We start from the raw sequence: 22,743 nt of genomic DNA, 5'->3' as shown, positions 1-22,743 counted from the left end.
GAAATGGTGGGCTGCAGACCCAGGACAAACAGCTCCAGGCTCCCCCAGCACTCCTTGGTCCCTATCTGCAGCAGGACATAGCTGATATAGCCTGCCCTCTACCTTGAACTTTCAGGGCAGAACTTTTCCTTCCCCTTCACTATATAATTTGGACATTTTGTTGCTATTGCTTTTTTTTTTTTCTCTCTCTCTCTTTTCTCCCTTATCTACATTTATATACTTTAATTTACCTTATACAAAAACAATCCAACGTTCCTCATTTTTTATTTTAAGAAAAGGTAGGTATGTTAGGATTCTGCTCCAGTCTGTCTACCTGTGATGTCATTGATTGCCTGCTACGGTGGCGTGGCCCTGCCCAGGGCTATATAAAAGGACAAACCCTCCTTGTGGTCTCTTTCTACCCCTTTACTCCTTCTGATTTTTCTTCTCTCTGTCTCTGTCTCTCTCTGTCTCTGTCTCTGTCTCTGTCTCTCTGTCTCTGTCTCTCTCTCTCTCTGTCTCTGTCTCTCTCTCTCTCTCTCTTGGGTACCCTTCCCCCTTTCCTTCTCTCTTCATTCTCATTTAATAAACTCCTCTTCAACATAATACCTGGCATCTGGTACCTCATTTTCTTATTGCCTTAAAACTCTTTATATTAATCATAAAACTAGGTTTAGCCCTGTTACGTTCGAGCCTTTAAAAAAAACATCATGATTTTGTATTGAAGCTCTTTTAGTATCAAAATAAGACTTTGTTGTTGTTGGTCTTTTGCTTTGTTTTGTTGTTTTTGTTTTTATTGTTGTTTTGAGACGGGATTTCTCTGCACAAAAGACTTCTTTGTCCTGGAACTCACTTCTCGCTCCCAGAGAGAGAAAGGGACATGAAAAAGGTGTGTCCAAAGGCTCTTTGGCAGACTAAAGAAGCAGTTTGTAACTCTGTGAACATAGATTAGCTTTGACTGTTTGTTTTGTTTTGGAGACAGGGTTTCTCCGTGTAATAGCCTTGGCTGTCCTGGAACTCGATTTGTAGACCAGTCTGGTCTTGAACTCACAGAGATCCACCTGCCTTTGCCTCCCAAGTGCTGGAATTAAAGGCCAGCTATAGATTAGTTTTTTAAAAGCCGTAACCCATGAATGAGACAGGAATGCGGGTGCAATAAGGAATGATTACAGCTCAGCAATCAGAATTGGGTGAAGACAGACGACGTTTTAGAGGCGCTGAGAGTTCAGCACTTGCATTGATCTCGTGTGTCAAGAAGGGGCTGTAGGTGGAAGCACGTGGGTGGGGGTGGGGAGTAGGGGTGTAGAGGGTGGCAGGGTGGGAGGGCGAGCTTCAGGATAGAAGAAGCAGTAGCTGGTTCCTATAGTTTTCAGGCCTAGGGGCAGGAATGGCCTAGGGGCAACGGCTAAGGATGACAGTGTTAATGCCCCCATCCCCTCTGGATGGGAGAAGCAGGAAGAAGTCCGGAGCTCTGCAGCACCCATGAGCTACCAAGTTTATCAAAATGGAGGAAATTGAGAAGCTGGGTATTACCATTCTGGAGAGGAGAGAACCGGGGAGAGGGAGGTGTAACTAAGAAGAAAAGCTAAAGCACCATTACGACACTCAGGAGGAGCTGAAGTCTACAGTTTTCCAGAGAAGAGCTTTATGGATCCAGCAAGGGTCAAGCTGGAATCCGGCGGCCTAGAATGAGTTCTAAGGAGTCGCAGGATGCCAGAGCCGTGTTGCGCAGGCGCAGTGCCCTAGGCATCCGGTAGGTCAGCCGGGTAACACCCACCAGAGGATGGCCAGAGGTGCGCAAGCTGAGTCCCAGGGCCTCAGGTCCCTCCCTGCCCTGCTGTCCTGGGTCCTCTGGCCTTGAACACCGGTTCGGCCTCCCTCTCTGCTTTGGGCTGACCCCTGATCCGTATTCTGCCCTTGCCGCTGTCCTGCGGTGTGTTACCACCGTTGCCCTACTCCTGGGGCCCAGATTCCCCTCCTCCTCCTCTTTCATCTGGGTCCCAGGAGGGTGACACTGGAGGACCCAGGCACTTTCTCTTGACTGAAACCCTGCTGCCACGGTAATATTAAAAATTATCATTTAATATCGTTGGGATAAAGAATATACTAATATTTGTTTTTGTATTGAGACAAACTTGAACGTAAAAGGTTTCCCCCCCTTCTTTCTATTTTAAAACAAAACTGGGGGGTCTCGGCACTACCCACAAAGCTCCAGCCTGCACCAGGCTCTCTACTGCAGTCTCCCATTCACCCCTAGACCAGCTCTAGTTGGTTTTCTTTTCCCAGTTGCACCCCAAGGCTCATCCTAAAATCAATGCCCAGCGCAAGTGCAACGGACAGGTGGGTCCTGGAGCCCACCGCAGGGAAGTCCCGGCTTCAGTGTCAAGTGCGAACGCTGCCGCTACCTGAGACCAGAGAGGAAACTGACGCCTCATCCTAGATCCTTCCGGACAGGAATTTGTACAATCACAGGGAAGGCAAGTAAGAGTCCTGCTCCCTTCCCAAGCCAACGCCTCCCTCTGTAGCCCACACCTGGGTCCTCAGTGCCTCTGGGAAAGAAAGAGGGACCAGAATTGCAGAGCTACAGCCCATGAACCTGGGTCAGTTGCTAAAGGTCTTTACAGCTGGTTATTGAGTCCTCACAGAGATGCATTCATGGAGGAGGCATTTTCTAAATGTGACTGAACCACCACATTGCAAGGCACAGAGGGATGCAGCGGTGTTTCAAAACAAAACAAAACAAACCAAAACAGCCCTGTAATCCAGAGAAGCATGTCTGTGGTCCGGAACTTCTCAGCGTCCAGTGCTGTCCACTGGGATAACATGCAGGGCATTTTTAGCCAGCTGCGGCTTCCGCTCTAGGACCAGAGTTTGGAACCCGGTTCAGGCGCCAGTCTAGACTCCTGTCTCCATTTCTCTGTTTCCAGGTCCACCCAGCTCGCAGCTATCACTGAGCACTCCCATATCCAGGGCTGGATGACACTGTCCCTTCCCCGTCAAGAAACATGTCCTCCTTGTTCTTGAGGAGCACCAAGAGCCTGGTGAGAGAGCTGGGCAGGAAGGGTGAGCTGGTGCCCGTGGACAGCCTGAACAGCTCCCCGCGCCTGCGTCCCTTCTGCCTGGTGAGGAAGAAACACAGACGTTCTCTCTGGCCTTGGGACACTCCATTCATCCCCACAGACTTCTCCCTCCTAGACATCCTGGAGCCTGGCTGCCCTGACCCAGGTATCTTCTGGGGGGCTGCTGTGGAGTGAAGTGGGACTCCCAAGGGAGGCAGATGAATGTGCCCTGGTGCCCAGAGACCCTTGGCGAGGCCAGCAGGAGCATGCCCCCACCCCCCATAACCATGTCATGGCCCTATATATGAAAGAAAGGCTATCCCCCCCCCCACCCATGTGTTCCTCCTCCCTGTGAAATAAGCAAACAATCATTATTTGATTTTTTTTTTTAACTGATTTTTAAAGTTAGCTTTCAACACAGTGGGTTTCATTATGCCATTTTCTTTTTAGCGGATTTTGTGGTTTTTTTTTTTTTTTTTTTAACATTTATTTACTTTGTGTGGTAACATGTGTGCCACAGCACTTGCAGGAGTCAGTTCTCTCTCCTTCCACAGTGTAGTTCCCAAGGATCAAATTCTGATTAGCAGGCTTGTGCGGCAAGTGCCCTTCCTGCCATTTCACACACGTATATTAATCTGTTCATATTTCTTTACCTTCCTCCAGGCCTTCCCTTTCTCCAATACAGTGCCCCTTCCGCTTTTATGTCACAAGGACGGCCTTATCCCCTCTCCCCTCCCCCTTTAGATTTCTTCCTTTCTTTCTACTTCCATGACATACATACATACATAAATGCATGCATGTGTACATACAAACATACTCAACACACACACATAATTAAACAATTATTTAAGATTTATTTTCTATGTGTGTATGTGTGTGTGTGTGTGTGTGTGTGTTTACTTGTGTACATGTGCACTTGCCACATGAGTGCCTGTGCTCTCAGAGGCCAGAAGAAGGTATAAATCCCTCAGTACGTAAGATTTTTCTGGAGGAAAGTGTTGTCACTGCTGGGCCATCTCTCCAGTCTCTACAGTAAATTTAATCTTCTATAAAGGCTACTATGGATTCCAGGCTTCCTGTGCCAGAGGTAACCTCACCAAACCTACCTTCCATCCTTGAATCCCTGTCAGAGGAAGCCCTGACGCTCTTTCTTCCCCAAATACAGATGAGGAAATTGAGGTTTTGAGAGCTCAGTGGCTTCCTCATAGTGCACACAATGTAGAAAGTGGTGGCAGCCATTTTGAGACCTGAATGAGGCCAAAGCTGCACCAGGGGTCACCCTTCAACCTATCTCCTTCCCTTGCCAGGCACCTGTAGCTTGGGCTTCTCTCTCTGCAGAGGTGAACCACAGTGAGCCTATCTACACCTGGGAGAAGGTGGCAGGAGGTCTGACAGGGGCTGTGAGCCTGAGCACTGGGCTGCAGGGCCAAGTGACTGGAAACAGCGAAACCACCTGCCTCTCTGTCTTGGCTGTGCGGACACTCTGGGTCGCCCCTTGCACCTGGGAGATGCTACTTGAGAAAGGGTGAGAGTCAGGGAAGGTTTGTGGGTAGCTGGACTCCCAGCTGGGGCCAATGAGTGCAGGTCCTCCAGGTGTGAGGGAAAAGCCAAAGGTAGAGCCAGCCTACCACCTGGTAAGCCACATGAGACAGTAGACCCGTGGGAGTAAGCCTCGGGCCCACGTGGAGGCTCAGAGGTTTCAGGACAGACGCATCCAGGGCCGTGAAAAGAAACAGAATTATAGGTGTGTGAGGGAACAGGGAGAGGTAGGCACCACAGTAAACTAGAGACGCTTGCCTGAAGCTGGTGGATACTCAATTGCTTCCAGGTTTCTGGGCCCTTTTAAAAAAATAAATGTTAATATTTATTTAGTTAATTAATTTAAATAATTAAATATTTAATAAAATTTAAATCTCATTTGAGCCTATGCTTAGATATCTGAAACCTTAAAGAGGACCGTTCCTGGCTTTCCTCAGTTTCCCCCTTTTCAGGTGACTCCCACTCACTTTACACCTCTATCGCAGGCCCACGCATTGTTCCCCTAGCTGCTGAGATCAGTGCAAAGAGCACCAAGCCAAGAAGGGGCCCCCCTTTCCCCAGATGGAAAGACACCCTTCCCAGGTCTGATCTTCTCTGCTTTCTGCACCCCCCCCCCCAGGAAACTGAGGTCACCTAGGCCCTCCTTCCTCCAGGAACTGCAGAGCCGGAAGGAGAGGGAGAGCCTATATGTGGTGACTGAGGCTGTAGAGACCCTGCAAGATACTCTACTTCAGAGCCGCGGCCAAATCCTAGGAGCCGGACAGCTGGCCCTCCTCCAGCTGGGCCACATTCAGGTCTGCAGTGTGCTGGAGTGCGTGCACCGTGGGTAGTGAGGCTGGAAAAATAAATGGCATCAGCCTCAAGAAGGGGCTCTACCTGAAAGTCTTGCCACCCTGAAGGGAAAACGCAGTCCTTGGAAAATGACATAGTCTCAGCTCTGCCTGCACATGTTTTGTTGAGGTTTCTCATGCCCATGCCCAATTGTCCCCTGTTTTCCCTCTGGTTTGAACCAGGGTCTTAGTATATTGCCCAGTCTGGGCTCAAACGACCTCCTATCTCTACCTCCTAGATACAGTTGGTACAGATGTGGCCCAGTGTGGGCCAGTACTAGGTTATCATGAGTCTGAAATAGCACCCAACCACTGGTTTTTGTCTGAGTTTTTCTAGATGGTTCTTGCTTGTGTCCATTACGGTAGGAAAACTTGCACACCTGGTTATAAACTCCTATTTCTAGGTCATTTTCTTCAGCCTCTTTCACAGGAAGGCTGTCTTCACATGAGCATTCTGGGACCCTGAGGCTCACTGCCTCCCCCGTAGTAGCTGCAGGCGCAGGTGGCTGATCCCTTCAGCATGCCCACAGATGCAGATGCCTATAGGTAGGGACCACCTTCTGGGAGGGTGTCCCTTCCATGATAGAGTACTGCCTATAAGCACTCAGCAGACCTCATCCCTTCATCTTGATAATCCCAGGTGTGTCTGTTATGTCTGTTTCTTTATCTGAGGAAAGCAGAGCACAAGGAAGTTCCTTGCTGAGGACCACACTGCCAGTAAGAGGCGGGGTCCAAGTGCCAGCCTTGGTCAGGTCAGTTGAGCAGCGGCACAGCCAGCAAATGATAATTCTAGCCACATAACCCTGCAGCAAAGGGACATTCTTCTGACCCACCTCATGCAACGGTGCAGGCAGTAGGGACAAGGACACTATCTTGCAATTAGACATTTATTGCTCATGTTGTTATAGAGTCTGCTACGCTCTGACACAACTCAACCAACCACCAGATCAACACAGAACAAAGTTATTGTCATCAAGCCACTGGTGATGGATTAGGAACACAGAATAGACTCGGGAGCCGAACTGTGACCTGGAGCCATAATGTTACAGAGCTTGAAAATCATGAACATCTGTGTCAAGTTAGAGTTTTTCCACTGATCAGGATTCAGGGATCAAGGACTTTCCCTCGGAACATTTCTTTGTGGTGCATTTATTCTGTTCTCATTGGTTGGTTTATTCAGTTCAATTGGTTGGTGGCAGGGTGACTTGTCTAGCGTTTATGTCTCAACTCACCAGCCAGGATGTCAGTTACTCAGATACATGTCTCTCTGTGTCAAGCAGGATGTCAGTCACCCATGGAGGTCTTGAGAACTTAAACTTTATTTAATTGGGCTGGAGAGATGGCTCAGAGGTTAAGGGCACTGACTGCTCTTCCAGAGGTCATGAATTCAATTCCCAGCAACCACATGATGGCTCACAGCCATCTAAAATGTGATCTGTTGCCCTCTTCTGGCCTGCAGGTGTATGTGCAGGCAGAGCACTGTGTACATAATAATAAACAAATAAATCTTTTTTTTTTTTTAAGATTTATTTATTTATTATGTATACAGTGTTCTCTCTGCATGTATAGAGGGCACCAGATCTCATTACAGATGGTTATGAGCCACCATGTGGTTGCTGGGAATTGAACTCAGAATCTTTGGAAGAGCAGCCAGTGCTCTTAACCCCTGAGCCATCTCTCCAGCCCCCAAATAAATCTTTTTTAAAAACTATTTTAAAAAACTTTATTTAATCGCTATTCAAAATGGGAGTTTTACTCAAAATGGCTTCAGCTTGCTTCCGTCTTACAATATCTTACTACACGGAGATACTGAGTGTGCCATGAGATTAGGTTCTAGAATAAAGTAACCAGCCTTCCCAGACTGCCACAAGTAGGGTCTGCCCAGGACACAGCACTTCCTGGTACCACCCAGAGTCCCAGGAACACCAAGACCTCCAATTCTCTACTGGCCAGTGAAGGAAAATTTAAAAAATAATATTGACTCAAAAGAAGAAAAGTATTTTCCCCTTACACAGAAGTCCAGACAGGAGCCAAAGAGCCCCAGTAGTAGGCCACAGCTTTTCACGGATCTGGTCTTTCTATTTTTTTCATTCTGTTGTCCCAGTGCATGGCTTTCACCTCATGTGCCAACATGGCGACAGTATCCACAGTTATCATATGCATCCCAGACAACAGAATGGGAAAGAGAGAGCAATGCCCCCCAAAACTTATACACACCACTGTGTGTGTCCTGTCAGTCAAAACTTGGCTATGTGGCCATATCTTGCTACAAGTGGTGGATCATATCCAGGACAGCCATGTTTCCTGATAAAACAAACAAACAAACAGACAAAACTATAAGAGCTTCATTACTGTTGCTTACAAGTAGCTCTTTCTTGAGGGACTAGACAGAAATGGCAGTGATAATGGGCAAACATCGTGGAAGCCTAGTTTCCAGGGCCAACTTCCTCTCACGCCTTCACCTCTCTAAGCCTTGCTTTCCATGTGGAAAATGGGAGAAAGGGACTTGGTGGCCATGTAGAGTACAGATAGACCAGCCATGCCCCAGTGCCTGCCCCTGAGCATCTCCCATATGAGTGAGTGTAACATGTTCAATGGAACAAAGCATTCTATTGTCTTCATTGTGGGATTTCTTAGAACTTTACCGAGCCAGGTGTGTTGTTTGAGTCCAGAATGCCTTGTTATTTTCTGGAACCATCTTTTACACATGCATAATTTGTGTTCATGCTGCACATGGGGATCTGCCTGGCCCCACCTTCATCTGCCTCTATAGACAGCCCTCCAGAAATCTTGACATCAAGACCTTAGTAGTTTTCCTATCTGCCTCCCAAACCCATTCCTGAGGTTTCTGGAGGCTGGAGGGATGAAATCCATTTCTCTCTGCCTCTCTTACAGGTCCAGGGACAGGGCCATATGGACGTAGAGAAGATGGTGAGCATCCCACAGGGCAGTGTACTGGCCTACAGGGTTCTACAGCTGGTAGTCGAGGAAGATGGCTGGGGTAAGCCTATTCATCCTTGCTCCCTGCCCCACCCACCCACTGCCAGCAGTCAGATACCAGCAAGCAGAGAGCAGAAGAAGTGGGAAGGAAGGTCCAACCTCCCCTCCCCATTGGCTCAGCAATAAGCTGGTCAGGCCGCCTAAAAAGACTTGACTTCTGTAGAAGGCTGCTGGGGTCAGATCCTGAGAAGACCTAAACCCTGCCTGTCCCTGCCTGCCCTGGGGTGGGGCTGAATTCCTAGTTACCTAACTGGAACAAAGTCTCTCTGCAAGGCTGAAGCCAAAAAGTGAGCAGAGACACACAATGGACCTTGCTGGCCCCACCCATGTCCCAAACCAGAGACATATCTGAAAACTGTCTGGTTGGCACCAGCTCTGGGCACTCACTCTGGCCACTGGGTCTCTAGGCTTGGCCTTAAAGTGGAGGAAGGCAAATGAAAACAGTTCCTTTGTCCCCAAAGAAGGGAAAAGCATGAGTTCAGGAGCCAGCGATTGTCACATGTGGCCAGGCCGTGCCCTGGTAGCACTCTCTGTGGCAGAGCTTGGGAGCTCAGGCTGCTTTAGGATGCTCTGTGGGGTAACCCTGCAGAGTCCCACCTCTGCTGGCCAGCCTGGGAGATACAGCCTCCCTGACCAGATGTCCTGCTTCTTCTCTGGGTTTGTTGGTATTGTCCCTGCTCTGCCACATGCAGCTGTCCTTTATTTCCCTGAAAGAAAGCTCTGCAGGGACACCAGGAGAGGTGAGTGACTACCCAAGGTAGGTGACTGTCCTGACATGGTGCTGTAGTCCCCAATGCTATATAGAGACCCTAGGTCAAAATGGGTGACTCCACCTGATAAAAGTAAAGTGAGCCAGAACTGCCCAGAGGAATGCCCAGAGGCAGAGTCGCCCCATTGGGACACTCTATCCCAAGCCTGGTTCCCTTTCCTGTACATAGGGGGTTGATGCTTGTCTCTCCAGCCTAGAGGATAAGACTCAGAGCCTCGGAGGTTGGGGCTGAGCTGGCCAGGGGTCACAGAATCAGAGAGGTCTAGCAGCCCTGGAAGAGAAAGCTAGGGTAGGCTTTGTACTTTCTGTGGGAGCACTGTGAAGAGGGAAGAGGAAATAGGAAGGCCACAGTGAGATGACTGGCAGGAAGGCTGGTTAAGACCTGTGACGGCCTGGTGTCAGCAAGATGCCCTCCCTGCCAATGTCTGGTGAAGGTGCAGAGGAGGGAATGGGGTGAGTATATATGGCATTCTGTATGAGGGAGCTGCACAGGGCCACTCCTGTGTCACTGGGTTTCCTGGGGAGGCCGGGAACACAACGGACCCCTGAGCAGGTGACTGGTACAAAACTGACTGCCCACCTGCTCTCTCCAGGTATAGCCTTCATCCAGGAATTAGGAGAGGAGTCTGACTTCCATGGCTTGCAGGACCAAGCAGATAGCCAGTTGCAGGACCTGGTCACACTGTCCTCAGAGCTACGGGGCACATTGCTAGGTGCCCTCCAGGAGCTACTACAAGACCGCCAGGCACTCCAGGAGCTGGAGGACACGGTGATGGACCCACTTGCCAGGCTTGGCAAAGACCCCAGATCCAGGCAGACATACAGGGAAAGGGCAAAGTGGGCAGGAATGGAGCATGGTATCCACAGCTGACAGGGCGTCACTGGGGCTCTCACACACATTGCTAGGAATGTGAGGCAGGCTGTGGATGGACTGGCATGCCTTGGTGGCTGCTACTGAACCAGACCTTGAAGCTCAGACCCCATCAGACCATCCAATTAGGAAGAAGCTGCTTCAGCCAAACTCAAGGCCAAACCCAGTCTCTTTGCATCCTCAAGGGGGACCCAGAAACAGGAATGGCTCCTTAAATGGACAGAGAAATTGACTACATGAACAAGGGCCTCTCCCTCACACCCTTTTCCTGCAGCTGGAACAGGCTCTGGACACTGGGTTGCTGGCACAGGTGGAGGGGCCAGGAGGCTTTGTCTTAAGCACCCTTCAAGACTCCACAGGCAATTTGTCATGCTCGAGGGGCAGGGCTCTCGTCTACATTCTCGGAGCCCTAGCAGGTAAGAGTGAGGGTCAGGGACTGAAAGCAGATCCTGACCTGTGAACGAGAGGGAGGGCCACATGCTGAAGGTTGGGCTGCTCAGGTGTGGTGCCCTAGGTCTGCACTAACAGTAGGAGCAGCCTTGGCCAAGTCCTGCCAGACAGACCCTGGTTAATCACTACAGCTCAAAGCCACTATCAGGTGAACAGCTTGGGCTTGTGAAAACCCTTTGTGTCTGAAGTTCATTGCCAGCCCCAGGTAGACTGTTCCAGGATGTGTAGTTTTTACCTTTTTGACTCTTTTGGCAAAGATGGCTCCAGAGGTGCTAGAACTAGCAGAGTTTCTCCTCACTTAAGGACTCCTGAGGTGCAGGCCTTCCTCCATCAGAGTCCATGTAGAAGGACACAATACAGAATACCTGGGGGCCTCCTCTACTTGGTAACCACCCGCCTCTTATTTCTCACAGCTCTAAGTGAACCCCAGCATTGCCTGTTGGCCCAGTCCATAAAGAGACAAATCCTATCTGAGGAACTGGAACTGGTGAGAGCCTCAGAGGAGGGAGTATTGGGGTACAGGGAAGGATGTGGAGAGCAGGTGGAGATGCTTTGCTTTGTAGAAGATGTGATGTCCATTCCCTGAGAGCCTGTCAGCAGCTCGTTTGTGCAGTTCCTGCTCACAGAGGGAGTAGGCTCTGGGTCTGGCCTTGCAGCCTGCAGCTCCAAGCAGCCTCTTACTGGGCACCCCACTTTGTCCTGTATCCCGAAGTGCTCCTCGATCCATTTCATTCAGTGTTCTCTGCCAAGCCTGAGAATGTGAAGGGAAAGAGGATGTCCCACCCATCTGTCCCATCTGTCTCCTCCAGTGGATGACGGAATCACTGGAATGAGCTCATGTGTTTCTGGTGGAGCCAACTCTTGAAGTCCATAGCTAGAGTGGCGGGCAGCCTGGAAGGCCCTGGGGACTGCTAGGGATGTTTCATTGCAGCCAGCAGCAGCCAAGGGCAGTGTGCACAGTAGAAATGCACAGTCCCTACAACCAAACGCAATGCTGCATAAACCCCAAGGCCACAGCTTGGCTGTGGACACGAAACAGAGGCCCCTCGCTGATGCTCGAGAGTGGATGCCCGCACTCAAGGCCTAGGTGGTCCCTGTTGTCTTTCTGTGTGGTTTCTTGCAGGTGGCGAGCATCTTGGAGCACAACTATAATCAGATGGAGGAAACAACCTATTCTCTCCCTATAGAAGTCCTCTGTGCTCTCAAGAGTGAGGATGTGGCCCTCATCCTAGGCCTGGTTCAGAGCTGTGGGCTGGAACTGGATAAGTCCAGCTGCCAGCTCACCTGGGACCCCACAGTGGCGCCTCAGGTCTCTGCACTCTATGGGTGCCTCACAGGGCTGCAGCTACTGGTTGATCCAAGCCCTGGGCCTTCCAGGACAGTGCCCAAAGAAGGGGAACACTGATCTGTCCCTAGGGTCGCATCCAACCTGACTCCTGGCAGCCTCGGATGTCACTGACTCTCTCTGGTAGCCACAGCTGATGACAGACTTCTACCAGGACAGACCCCACACTACACTTGGGATTGGTTCCAGACATCAGAAACACTTTTCAAAACAGGTCCAGGGCCAGACCCTTAATCAGGGTTCTCTCTGAGAGTAGTGCAGGCTGGCTGCAGAACTGTTTGGCTCTGTGCCCTGCTCAGCCACCACTCCCAGCTGTGTGGCTTAGGCAGCATAGTCCCCTCTGTGCTGGTAAAATTGCCCATTGTAAAAAGAGATCTGTGGTAATTCCCAGGGCAGAAAATGACAATAAGAACTTTTAATTTTTACATGACATGCTTAAAAGAATGCTGTTATTATACGGTGCAAGGTGAATGAGGACACACGGAGCAGCAGCTCTCCAGGGTAACACAGGACTTGGACAAGCTGTACTGCCTTCCATTTCCTGCAGCCTTCTCCGTCCCGCCTGTAGCATGACAACAGGTCAAGCTGCTCAAGGTCCAGACAACTGCACCAACAACTCTACAATGTCTGAGCCTGGGACGGTTGGTCTTCAACAAGATAGACCAAGTTCTTCCCAGTCTTCTTTCTTAATTGTGAGAGTCTCTCTCAGCATCTCCCTAGAAGTGAGTTTCTTCTGTGACAGATTGTTTCTGGTAAAACCTACAGTGTGTGTGTGTGTGTGTGTGTGTGTGTGTGTGTGTGTGTGTGTGTGTGTGTGTGTGACTTCTACAGCCATGGGAAGCTGAAACCTAGGGAAGAGTAGATCAAAGAGTAGAAAAGGGGCTAGAATCTATACTGTGGTTCCTTCTCTACCTGCCTATCCAGCGGTCCTTTCTGCATACTTCTTGCTTTTCCTGGGCCCTCTCACATCCCTGTGGGTTGTCCCTGCTGAATCTAATAACTTCCCCAACCTATTTTCCATCTCTACCCATCCTTTCAGGCACTCAGCCAAAGGCCAAGTTTATTCTCCACTTTGTTCCTTGTCGCCAGTTTACTGGGGAAGCCTATTGCTCCTAACTTCAAATCACATCCTAATCTAGGTTGTTTCTCACACACTAATTGCCAATCAACTCGCCATCAGTTTTTGCCTTGATAACATACCAACTACTTATCTGGCTCCTGATTCCATTTCCTCAGTCTCTTGAGACAGCTAAAACGAAGCCTTTCAAATAGATCACCTCTTTCCTCTGATGCCTTAGAAGCACAGCCAGTCTCAAATGGCCTCAAAGGCTCTCTGTTCTGCTCCACTCCTCTTGGCTGCACCTCCCTTCTTCCCCACAGCTTCAGCCCCACTGGCCTGTTCTCAGCTGTTGGCTGCCTTCCCCAGGTTCCTTCACCACAGAGGGCTGCCTTCTCTTCTTCCTGTCTTGGCTTTCAAAATACCTTCTTTAATGAGCCCTATCCTTGTTCACTCTGAGTTGCAAACTGCCTTCTCAATTGTCTTGAGCTTTCCCACAGCCCTTGGCATCTTTCATGGTACCATATACCTTAATGTACTGATGTGAAAGCACCGGGGAGATGCAGTGCCAGGCCATTTCTTAGGGAATGGAGGCCTGGCCACCCTGCGAAGCAGGGATTGAATAAGACTCACACAATCACTTCCTTAACTGCATTGGATAATTGATGCCAGAAGCTGGTAACAGAAAGAACCAACATTCTAGGTGATGAATAGCCCCTGGGACTGCACCTGTACAGCAAACCTATCAAACAACCTTGCTTCCCTAGGAGGGATGGACTGGAGGGTGGGATTATCTCAGATTAGAAACAGTTTAAAGGCCTCACTATCCTCAATAGCAGAGAGCTGGGTTCAGTTCTTAGCAACTATATGGTGGCTCACAACCATCTGTAACTTCAATTCCAGGGGATCTGATGTCCTCATTTGACTTAGTATTGCATGCACACTTACATGCAAGCAAAACATAAAATCTTAAAAGTAAAAAAAAAACTGAGTTGCACCTCAGACAGGAAAGGACTGACCACTTCTTTACAGACAGTGACTTTCTTCTGATTTTGAGGTGTGACCACCTGCACCTTGGTATGGAATGTGTTCATGAGGCTCTGGAAGCTTCTACTAACTCTACAGCAACACCAACTCATGAGATGCTCATGAACACCACCCTACCCGACAGTAAAGAAGGTGACAGCTCCAAAGGTATTAAAGTGGCTCTCGGGACACAGGCAGCTACTGGGTGTCTTAGGACCTCGTGAATTAAAAAAGCTATACTATTTCTCCTACACTATGGGTAAGCCTTGAAGACTTCTTCTTTCAAAGATTCTGGTATTTTGTGTCTATACAGTTCAGAACAGACACTGGACAATATATGTCATGGGACTTCCTCAGCCCAGAATGCACTCCCAACACACCCAGGAAACTCATCATCTTTGTCATCCTAGGACACAGGCTACTCACTCACCTAAAGATGCTTTGTCAACATGCTCCCTGAAGCATCATCTCACACTACAGCTTGGCATTTAAACACATGCAGGGACTGAGAAAGTCGCACAGTGGTGGAACACTTTCTTAGCATGCACAAGATCCTGGGTTCCACCCTACAAGCACTGCAAAATGTTAAACTTTTAAAAATTGTGTTTTACAGATCTGGTGAGATAGCTTACTAGTTAAGAACACATACTGCTCTTGCAGAGGACGTACACTGGACAGCACATAACTACATGGAACTCCAGTTCTAGGGGACTCAAGGCAGTCTTCTGGCTTTCTGGGGTACCCACTCATGTGCATATATGCACACAGATACATACATATATACATAATACATATAATCTTTATAAAAACCTGCTTTAGTCTCAAATGTTCAGGCTGCCTGCTATTCAGAAAACTATCATGCAGATTTTTATTCATCAATTAAGGATCTAGTATGGGTTCTTTCAGATTGTACAGGTGTAACGCCATCACTAAGCAGTGAGAACCAGTGTACCCTAGAATGAAAACCCTACATGACCAGACAGGATACCAGGAGGTGACTGTAAAGCTATGATGGTCAAAATACTAATACTGAGCACCTCTTGCCTGCATCAACACCCCAGGTATTGACTAGCTGACGTCTTGTGGCCACTCTAAAGATATCCTGTGTTTTCTGCTCGGGGACAGGGTATTTAACTGATGTTACACCAAGTTAAAGGGGGAAGCTGAACACACTCAAGCTTACTGAAAAACCTTGTAACTTGACCACATTATTATTGCCTTGCTGATAGGACTTATCCTGATGGCCTGGGGTCAGTCAATTACTCATTTCTATTGACGAGGATGAGTGTTCCTGTGCAGTGCAATCTGGGGTGTCTGGGCTCTGAATCCACTTATTTCCACTGTCCTCTGTGCTTACACACTCAGTTGATAAGGCATGGCAGTTACTGCAACCTGAAATGGAACCAGAATGGCATTTCAAACTTAAGTACTTCAACTCAAAAACTTAAGACTTGAGCACATAGCCAGTTTCCTTCATAAGCCTAAAATATTTGCAGTTATCTTAGAGGTTCAGAACACTAAACCTTTGCAAAGTGAGGAAATGGAAGTTGAAACCACCATGCATCGATGACAAAGACTGAAGAAAAGGGTAATGGAGAAAGATAATCATGGGTGTGCTTTGGTATATGATAGTTTACCCTACTGTTTTGAACCAGGGACACACGTTGGTAGAGACATACTTTAAGAAAACCACAAGGGACAAAAGGAGGCAAACTTCAGAGTAACACTTGCCACTAGCAGAACACGGTCAACCTCTGTCCAGTGGACAAGCAGACTCTTTGCTTGGACTTTGCTGAAGGTCTTTCTGAAGTTGTGCCCAGCCACAGAATTGTTCACTCTGAAGGCAGTTTTCTAAGCAAAGAAAAAACTGCAGAATGTGTCATATCCCTTGGACTGTGTGAACAGCATGCAGCAGACCTGAGGTTGAGCCCATTGGCTGTCAACAGCAGCTCCTCCATCACTGCAGCAGTGTGTCCCTATTATCCCAGGCTGTCAATTAAACCTCCTCTTCTAAACAGAGCAGGGACTGGCAAATTCTGTACAAGGCCAGTACATACTTCAGCCTCTGATGACCATATGATCCTTGGTACAATTCTGCTGCTACCATGAGTGAATAGCCATAAATGATATATATACAAATTAGGAGGCTATGTTCAATAAAATTTTATTTATGAACACTGGAGTTTGAATTTCATATACTTTTCTCATGCTACAAAATATTTTTCAACTTTTAAAAAAACATTTATCATCATTTATTACCCCAACCTTTTAAAAATCATTCTTAATTCACAGGCTGTGTAAGTACAGAGGGAGGTGGATTGACCCACCAACTGACCCCTAGGCTAGAGTTAAAGATTCTTTTGCCCACTTCATCTTGAACATGCAGACCATGAACCATGTTACCTGAAAAGGCCACAGCAGGGTAACTACATCTATTTCATTTATTTGTACTCATTCACTCCATTCAAGCATTCGCTTGGCAGCTCTCTTTATTTAGGTACTGTGCAAGATCCTTGCTTGGGACATTGAAGGAGTATGACACAGCTCTTCTCTCAAGTTCTCAATCTCTGCAGCATCTAGACACTGTAACTTCCCATGAGTATCAGAGAAGATGCAAAAGTGTGGTGATGTTCCAGGATGTTTTATGAGACAGTTGTATTCAGTGTTTAGGTTGACTGTAAGAAATTACCACAAACTAGGTGGCTTAGAATAGAAATTTATTTTTCATCATAATAGAAGATAGAAGTCTGAAATAAAAACAGCAATAGGGTCGGTTCCTTCTGGAGGCTGTGATGGAAAGTGTTTCATGACCCTCTTCTAGATTCTGTGGTCCAGGAAATTTCAAGACATGATGTTAACCTTTGCCTCTATCATCCCAGAGCCTCCACTGTGTCTGTTTCTCCTTCTTTTCTCTTAGGAGGACTTGTCAGTGGGGTTGGGGCTCACCCTAATCCAGGACGATGCCATCCACAGGTCCTTATATTCCCCTGAAAATGCCCTTCTTCCAAATGAGGCCATATATACAGGTTCTAGACAGACATTACCTTGGGTGAAGTGCACTATTAAACCCATTATAATACTGTTAGAAGACTCCTAGAAGACACAGTCAATGTCATCCAAATGCAGGAAGTAAAAGAAGCTGATTTTTCAAAGATGAAAGCTGGTGTTGGTCTGACAGACATGAGGGAGAAAAGGAAAAGCAGGTTCAGGTTGTAGCCACATCAGGTGCGAAGCAACACCACATGGAACAATCTGTAAACAGCAAGTAGTTAAGTTTGGCTGGAGAACAGGGTATGAAGTGGGGCAGGAGTGAGCAGGAGGCCAGAGAAGTCAATAGGTACTTTATCATCAAGTGCTGTGTGTGCCACAATGATGGCGAGGGAAGGTCCAGAGGGCAGCCTGTCATCATCTTCCATGGTTAACCACTGTACCACACCTCAGATCACTCTGTCATTAGAGCACTGACAAGGCTGAATTAGACAACCTTCCCTCAGCTTCTCTCAACCAAGACAGATTTCATGTCTCAGGTTTTATGATTTTAAACTGAAACACATGTTCACTTCCTACTGCTAGTGAGATGACAGTCTTCCAGTTATTTCCTCTGGGAAGTATTCTTATTGCTCACTATCCTCCGGTGCCAAGGGCTCCTCTTGCTTCGGAAACACCCTGTGCTTCCTGTTGCCGCCCTTTTACTCCTGAAACTGAGAACTGGGAAAGTATGGTTTTCTTTCTACGACTACGCTCACAAAGATGAAATTAGAACAGAAGTCAAGTTAATGACACAATCACTGGTCATCTTATACACAACAGTTTTAAAAGCAGTTAAACTTATGTACATAGACAAAGGTTAAGAAAAATACAACTGAAAAAGACACAGCTATTGCCTAAAAAACAGAAAAAATTATGTAAATGTGTATATGCATTCCACAAAAATATATACAGGGAAACCTTCCAGAAACCTCAGTAAACCAAGCCACGCTTAGAAAAAGGAAAGCTGATTTTTATTTTATCAACAGCCATTCTTAAACATGAACATGCATACGTAATATTCTACGCACACATCACAGTTTTTAACGTTAGTTAATAAAGGTTAAACACACAACATACAACCTTATTTTAAAAAAAAGTCAAAATGCAAACTTAAAACTTTAAACAAAGTCTTACTAATTTAAAAAAAGTTTGTGTTGGGTACCATTTGTACAACACAGTTAATTTAAACATTTTCATTTTGGCTGCACATGAAAAAGCGGCAGTAGAAAATAAATTCGTGAGGGTTTTAAATAGCAGAATAGGCAGTTTTGCCATGCAGGAGAAGCAATATTAAATATTAGTTTTCAAAAAAAATCCACATTTAAAAATATTTAGTTCAAGTCACAGAACTTTTCTCAGTAGAGACCTCAATGCAATGCATAATTAGCTGCCTTAGATGGCCTGTTTTGAAAGGACAAAAATCCCTTTCAAAGTATAACTTTACTGATTTTGGCACAGAAAAGAAGTCTTAAGAACAAGAACATGATTAAAAAAGTGGGAAGAGGAACCAGAGGAAAGAAACCAAAGCAAGAATAGGGAGATTTAATGGCAATCACTAAAGACTGTGCATTCTCAGTCACTGAAGAACACTGTGTGCTCCATCTGCAACAGGGGCTTGCTCCACAGCTCTCACTGCAGCATGGACCTAATTTGCTTGGAGGTAGTCTCATCATTCAAATGCTTTGTTGTGTACCTGTAAGAAATAGAGTGATCAATGTTAGGAATGGAAATCTGTATGGGCTGTACGATATGGCACGATGAGCAGCTTGTCAACCCATCTCACAAAATCATGCCTTAAAGTGGCGATTTTAATCCTCATCAGGCTCACACTATTCTCTCCCCCATCCAATAGAACACACGGTCACTGGTCACCTAGTGATAAGCACCTTGCTAAAATAGTAAGCCAAACTCTAAAATAAATAATTAGCTACAGCACATTGATTAAAGAAGAAGAAGAAGAAGAAGAAGAAGAAGAAGAAGAAGAAGAAGGAGAAGGAGAAGGAGAAGGAGAAGAGAAGAGAAGAAAGAAGAAGGAGAAGGAGAAGAGAAGAGAGAGAAGAGAAGAAGAAGAAGAAGGAGAAGGAGGAAGAAGAAGGAGGAGGAGGAGGAGGAAGAAGAAAGACGAAGACGAAGACGACGACGACAGATCTATTCCACATGTTGGCAAACTATGGCCAACCACCTATTTTTGCATGGCATATGAGTTAAGCATACATACTCTTTCTAGATTCTGGATCACAGAAGAAGGAAAAACAAACGCTAGGCAATATTCAGTGTTAGCATATAAATTTCAAATTTTAATGGTCACACATAAAAGCTGTATTGGAGAGAGAGATATGAGGAGTGGGCATAACCACTGTATGCATGTATGAAATTCTCAAGGAATAAAAACATTATTTTTAAAAAGTTGCATTGGAAAATACAAGGTTGGTTAATATATGTATTATGTGAGGTTATCTTCTTGGCACAATGAAAGACTTAACTAGCTATTCTAGAATATAGCCTGCAAGTCTAAAATACCACACACTGACCCCTTAGATTTGTACTCTACGTTGTATAAAAACAGTATCCTGAAATATTTACACTCTCTAAGTACCTTATTTCCAGGTAGGTGCATTTGAGACAAGAATGTAAATGAAATACTTTTTTTTTTTTTTTTGGTTCTTTAAGTCAGGGTTTCCCTGTGTACCCTTGGCTGTCCTAGACTGGCTCTGTAGACCAGGCTGGCCTCGAACTCATAGAGGTCTGCCTGCCTCTGCCTCCCAAGTGCTGGGATTAAAGGCGTGTGCCACCACTGCCCAACCTTGTCACTCTTTCTTAAAGGCTTTCATTGCACTTGACCTCCAGATCCCCGACGCTGGTCTCTACGTCCCTGAGCTACTTAAATTTAGCCTTTTTCTTACACTTTTTTCCCCAGCCTTCTGGTCTTCCTTCTCCTGTCAGGTAGTAACTCCTGGAAGACATTGGAGACTTGCTTACTAGTGCTATATTATTTAAAATAACCCAGTGTTTAGTTTTAAAATAGCTATTCTTAAGAGTATTTCACCAGGCGGTGGTGGCGCAAGCTTTTAATCCCAGCACTTGGGAGGTAGAGGCTGGTGGATCGCTGTGAGTTTGAAGCCAGCCTGGTCTACAAAGTGAGTCTAGGCAGCCAAGGCTACACAGAGAAACCCTGTCTCATAAAACCAAAACCAAAACCAAACCAAACAAACAAAAAGACAAGACAAGACAAGACAGGATACTGAACGAGTGCTGGAGGAAGCTACAGGACTGTCACCAGATGAGCCATGACTGAGGAATTGGACCTGATTAGCAACAACAGACAGAGGCTTGCAATGCTTGGATGTGGAATGTATTCGAATTGATTGATTTGGCTTTTAAACATTTCACAAATATTTTTTTTAAAGATTTAATTATTTTATGTCTATGTGTGCTCTATCTGCATGTATGCCTGTATGTCAGAAGAGGTATCAGATAGCATTACAGATGGTTCTGAGCTACCATGTGGTTGCTGGGAACTGAGCTCAGTACCTCTGGAAAAAGGAGCCATTGCTCCTAACTGCTGAGTCATCTGTACAGCCCCTCACATATAATTTTCAATAACTAGGTCATTTTAACTATGTATACAATCTATTTTAATTTTTTGCTGTTGTTTTTGTTTTTTTTGAGACAGGGTTTCTCTGTGTAGCCTTGGCTATCCTGGACTCACTTTGTAGATCAGGCTGGCCTTGAACTCAGAGATCCACCTGTCTCTGCCTCCCTGAGTGATAGGATTACAGGCTTACACTACCACGCCCAACTTGTTAAATAAATGTAAACAACTGTTCAGTTTATTCCAAAAAAGCTTTAAAAGTGAAGATCCTATCTGTATTCTTTAAAGGTGAAGAGGCAGATGTGTTTATTACACATCTGATATGAACTATATTCTATGTTTTTCAGCAGTGACTTCCAAATTGTTCTCATGAAGAGATACTGGACTGCCTGGTACATAATAGGTGTTCAGTAAATAACTAGAGGGAAGTTAGGTTGCGACACTGGAAGGTCCATAGAGCAGTGGTTCTCAACCTTCCTAACGCTGCAAACCTTTAATACAGCGCCTCATGTTGTAGTGAACCCAGCCATAAAATTATTTCATTGCTACATCATAACTATAATTTTGCTACTGTTAGGAACCATAATGTAAATATTTTTGGAGATAAGAGGTTTGCCAAAGAGTTTGCAAATCACAGCTTGAGAACAACTACTAAAGAGGATATTTAGTGAAATGGTAGTAATGGGGCAATGATTTAACTGTTCTGTTTTATTAACATTGACAAAGCAGATATGGCCACACATCACCCTACTCGATTCAGGAAATAGATATCATCCATTTCTGACTTCTTTTCCCTGTCTTTTACTAAAAATAAGTAAGGAATATGGGTAGCTAAGTCTACCGGAGAATAGATGGCAGTATTTACATTCCCTGGGACTGTCTCTGAGGGATGTGGCCATGCTCCTTGCAGTTCTGGCATCCTACACTAGAAGGCCAGGCCAGAGTTGCTACATCACCCTCTTAGCAAAGGCAACAACACTGACTGTGTAGGAGAAAACTATATGGGATGTATGGGTTTATTCTCCTTTGTGCACAAGAGCCCACAGCCCTGTTCAAGTACACAGACTTCTCTACTGGAAACAACTGGTATCTTTATCTGAAGTTCAGCAAAGAAGCAAATATTAGAGCACTGCACCTGAATGACAAGAGACTCTGTCCCAGATCTCTATAAAAAACATACATACAACTTGTTACCTTTTTTTTTTTTTTTTTTAGCATACTATAAGCTGGAGGTGCTGCATAAATAACTCAAAGCATATGCACAAATATAATTCCATTCAAAATCTTAGGCTCATTAATTTTGCAAGTACTTTGCTTTGGTTGCTATAAGAAAGCTATACTGTGCTGTGTTAGTTTCAGCAGTGATTTAAAAACTATGAGCCGGAGTATTTATTTAAAATGGGAGGGCCTGAGTCTCAAACATAGATCTAAGAAAAGAGACTCTAGGGTGGTGACCTAGGAACTCTGCATGTTTTACAATCACCTATTCTGAAGCACACCCAAGTTCAAGTCATAATGAACCAAAGACTGAGATATCATAAAGGACATCAAATTTCAGAAATGAAACCCTGCATTATCTCTGGTTCCTCGGAACCTGACAACTTCCAGAGTTCATATGATAAACACACAGGTGCGACGAGTACCCACACATCCCATGTCATCCACAGATCTGGTAATGAGTCACCTCACATTCAAGACTGCACTGGAAATATGGTGACAAGAAACGGTACACGCCACTTCTATAAAGCATGGCCACTAGCATTACAAAGCCCCAGATTAAAAAATGAGAGCCAGGCACAGAATATGCTTACTATGAACAAATCAGCTCATACAACAGTTCTTACAACTTAATAAAACTAACAATCAGTCCTGTAACAATCACTACTGCCCCAGCTTTGCTCGATCACTAAGAAAAAGAGACTGAATAACCCCACCCATAAGTTCTAAAAGCAGCACTGCACTTCAGAGGTTCTCAAGGAATCTTTTAGCATGCTTCCTTTAAGGTAACACAACAAATACTAAAACCCTTAACCTCCTTTTCCTATAAGTTGATTTGGATTTTTGAGTACACTAGGTTGGCCTCTGGGATTTAAAAGTATGTGCCACCATGCCTGACTATTTATTCCTAAGTTTAACAATACATTTAATAATAGATTTCCTGACACTTGTTGGCTGCAGAGACTAACCCTTCGGGTG

At 46.0% G+C, this 22,743-nt stretch overlaps 2 protein-coding genes across 6 annotated transcripts in view; one reads left to right on the top strand and one right to left on the bottom strand.

Annotated features, from left to right (window-relative positions):
- Positions 1-2,984: 2,984 nt before the first annotated feature.
- Positions 2,985-11,902, top strand: LOC127201797 (gasdermin-D-like). Its single transcript, XM_051160514.1, has 8 exons — positions 2,985-3,101; positions 4,346-4,563; positions 5,197-5,371; positions 8,303-8,408; positions 9,770-9,945; positions 10,322-10,463; positions 10,911-10,984; positions 11,621-11,902. Exons 1-8 carry the CDS (start codon positions 2,985-2,987, stop codon positions 11,900-11,902), a joined length of 1,290 nt encoding a protein of 429 aa, XP_051016471.1.
- A 5,670-nt stretch (positions 11,903-17,572) lies between these two features.
- Cyrib (CYFIP related Rac1 interactor B) overlaps positions 17,573-22,743 on the bottom strand; it is an 86,798-nt gene continuing 81,627 nt past the window's right edge. For all 5 annotated transcript variants that reach the window (XM_051159599.1, XM_051159603.1, XM_051159598.1 and 2 more), the window contains one exon: positions 17,573-18,648. In XM_051159599.1, coding sequence (XP_051015556.1) covers positions 18,585-18,648 — 64 coding nt within the window. In that variant the 3' untranslated portion in view covers positions 17,573-18,584. The remainder of the gene's footprint in view (positions 18,649-22,743) is intronic.

The sequence above is a fragment of the Acomys russatus genome, chromosome 17 (genome assembly GCF_903995435.1).
Source record: "Acomys russatus chromosome 17, mAcoRus1.1, whole genome shotgun sequence".
Classification (NCBI taxonomy): domain Eukaryota; kingdom Metazoa; phylum Chordata; class Mammalia; order Rodentia; family Muridae; genus Acomys; species Acomys russatus.
The sequence above is the reverse complement of the archived record's forward strand: the minus strand, read 5'-3'. Positions and strand labels throughout refer to the sequence as shown.

Bases quoted from the DNA above. Each gene is read 5' to 3' on its own strand.
- LOC127201797 (XM_051160514.1), top strand. From the start codon at position 2,985: ATGTCCTCCTTGTTCTTGAGGAGCACCAAGAGCCTGGTGAGAGAGCTG. The intron at 4,564-5,196 runs GTGAGAGTCAGG...CCCCCCCCCCAG, and splicing joins GAGATGCTACTTGAGAAAGG to GAAACTGAGGTCACCTAGGC. The intron at 9,946-10,321 runs GTGATGGACCCA...CTTTTCCTGCAG, and splicing joins TCCAGGAGCTGGAGGACACG to CTGGAACAGGCTCTGGACAC.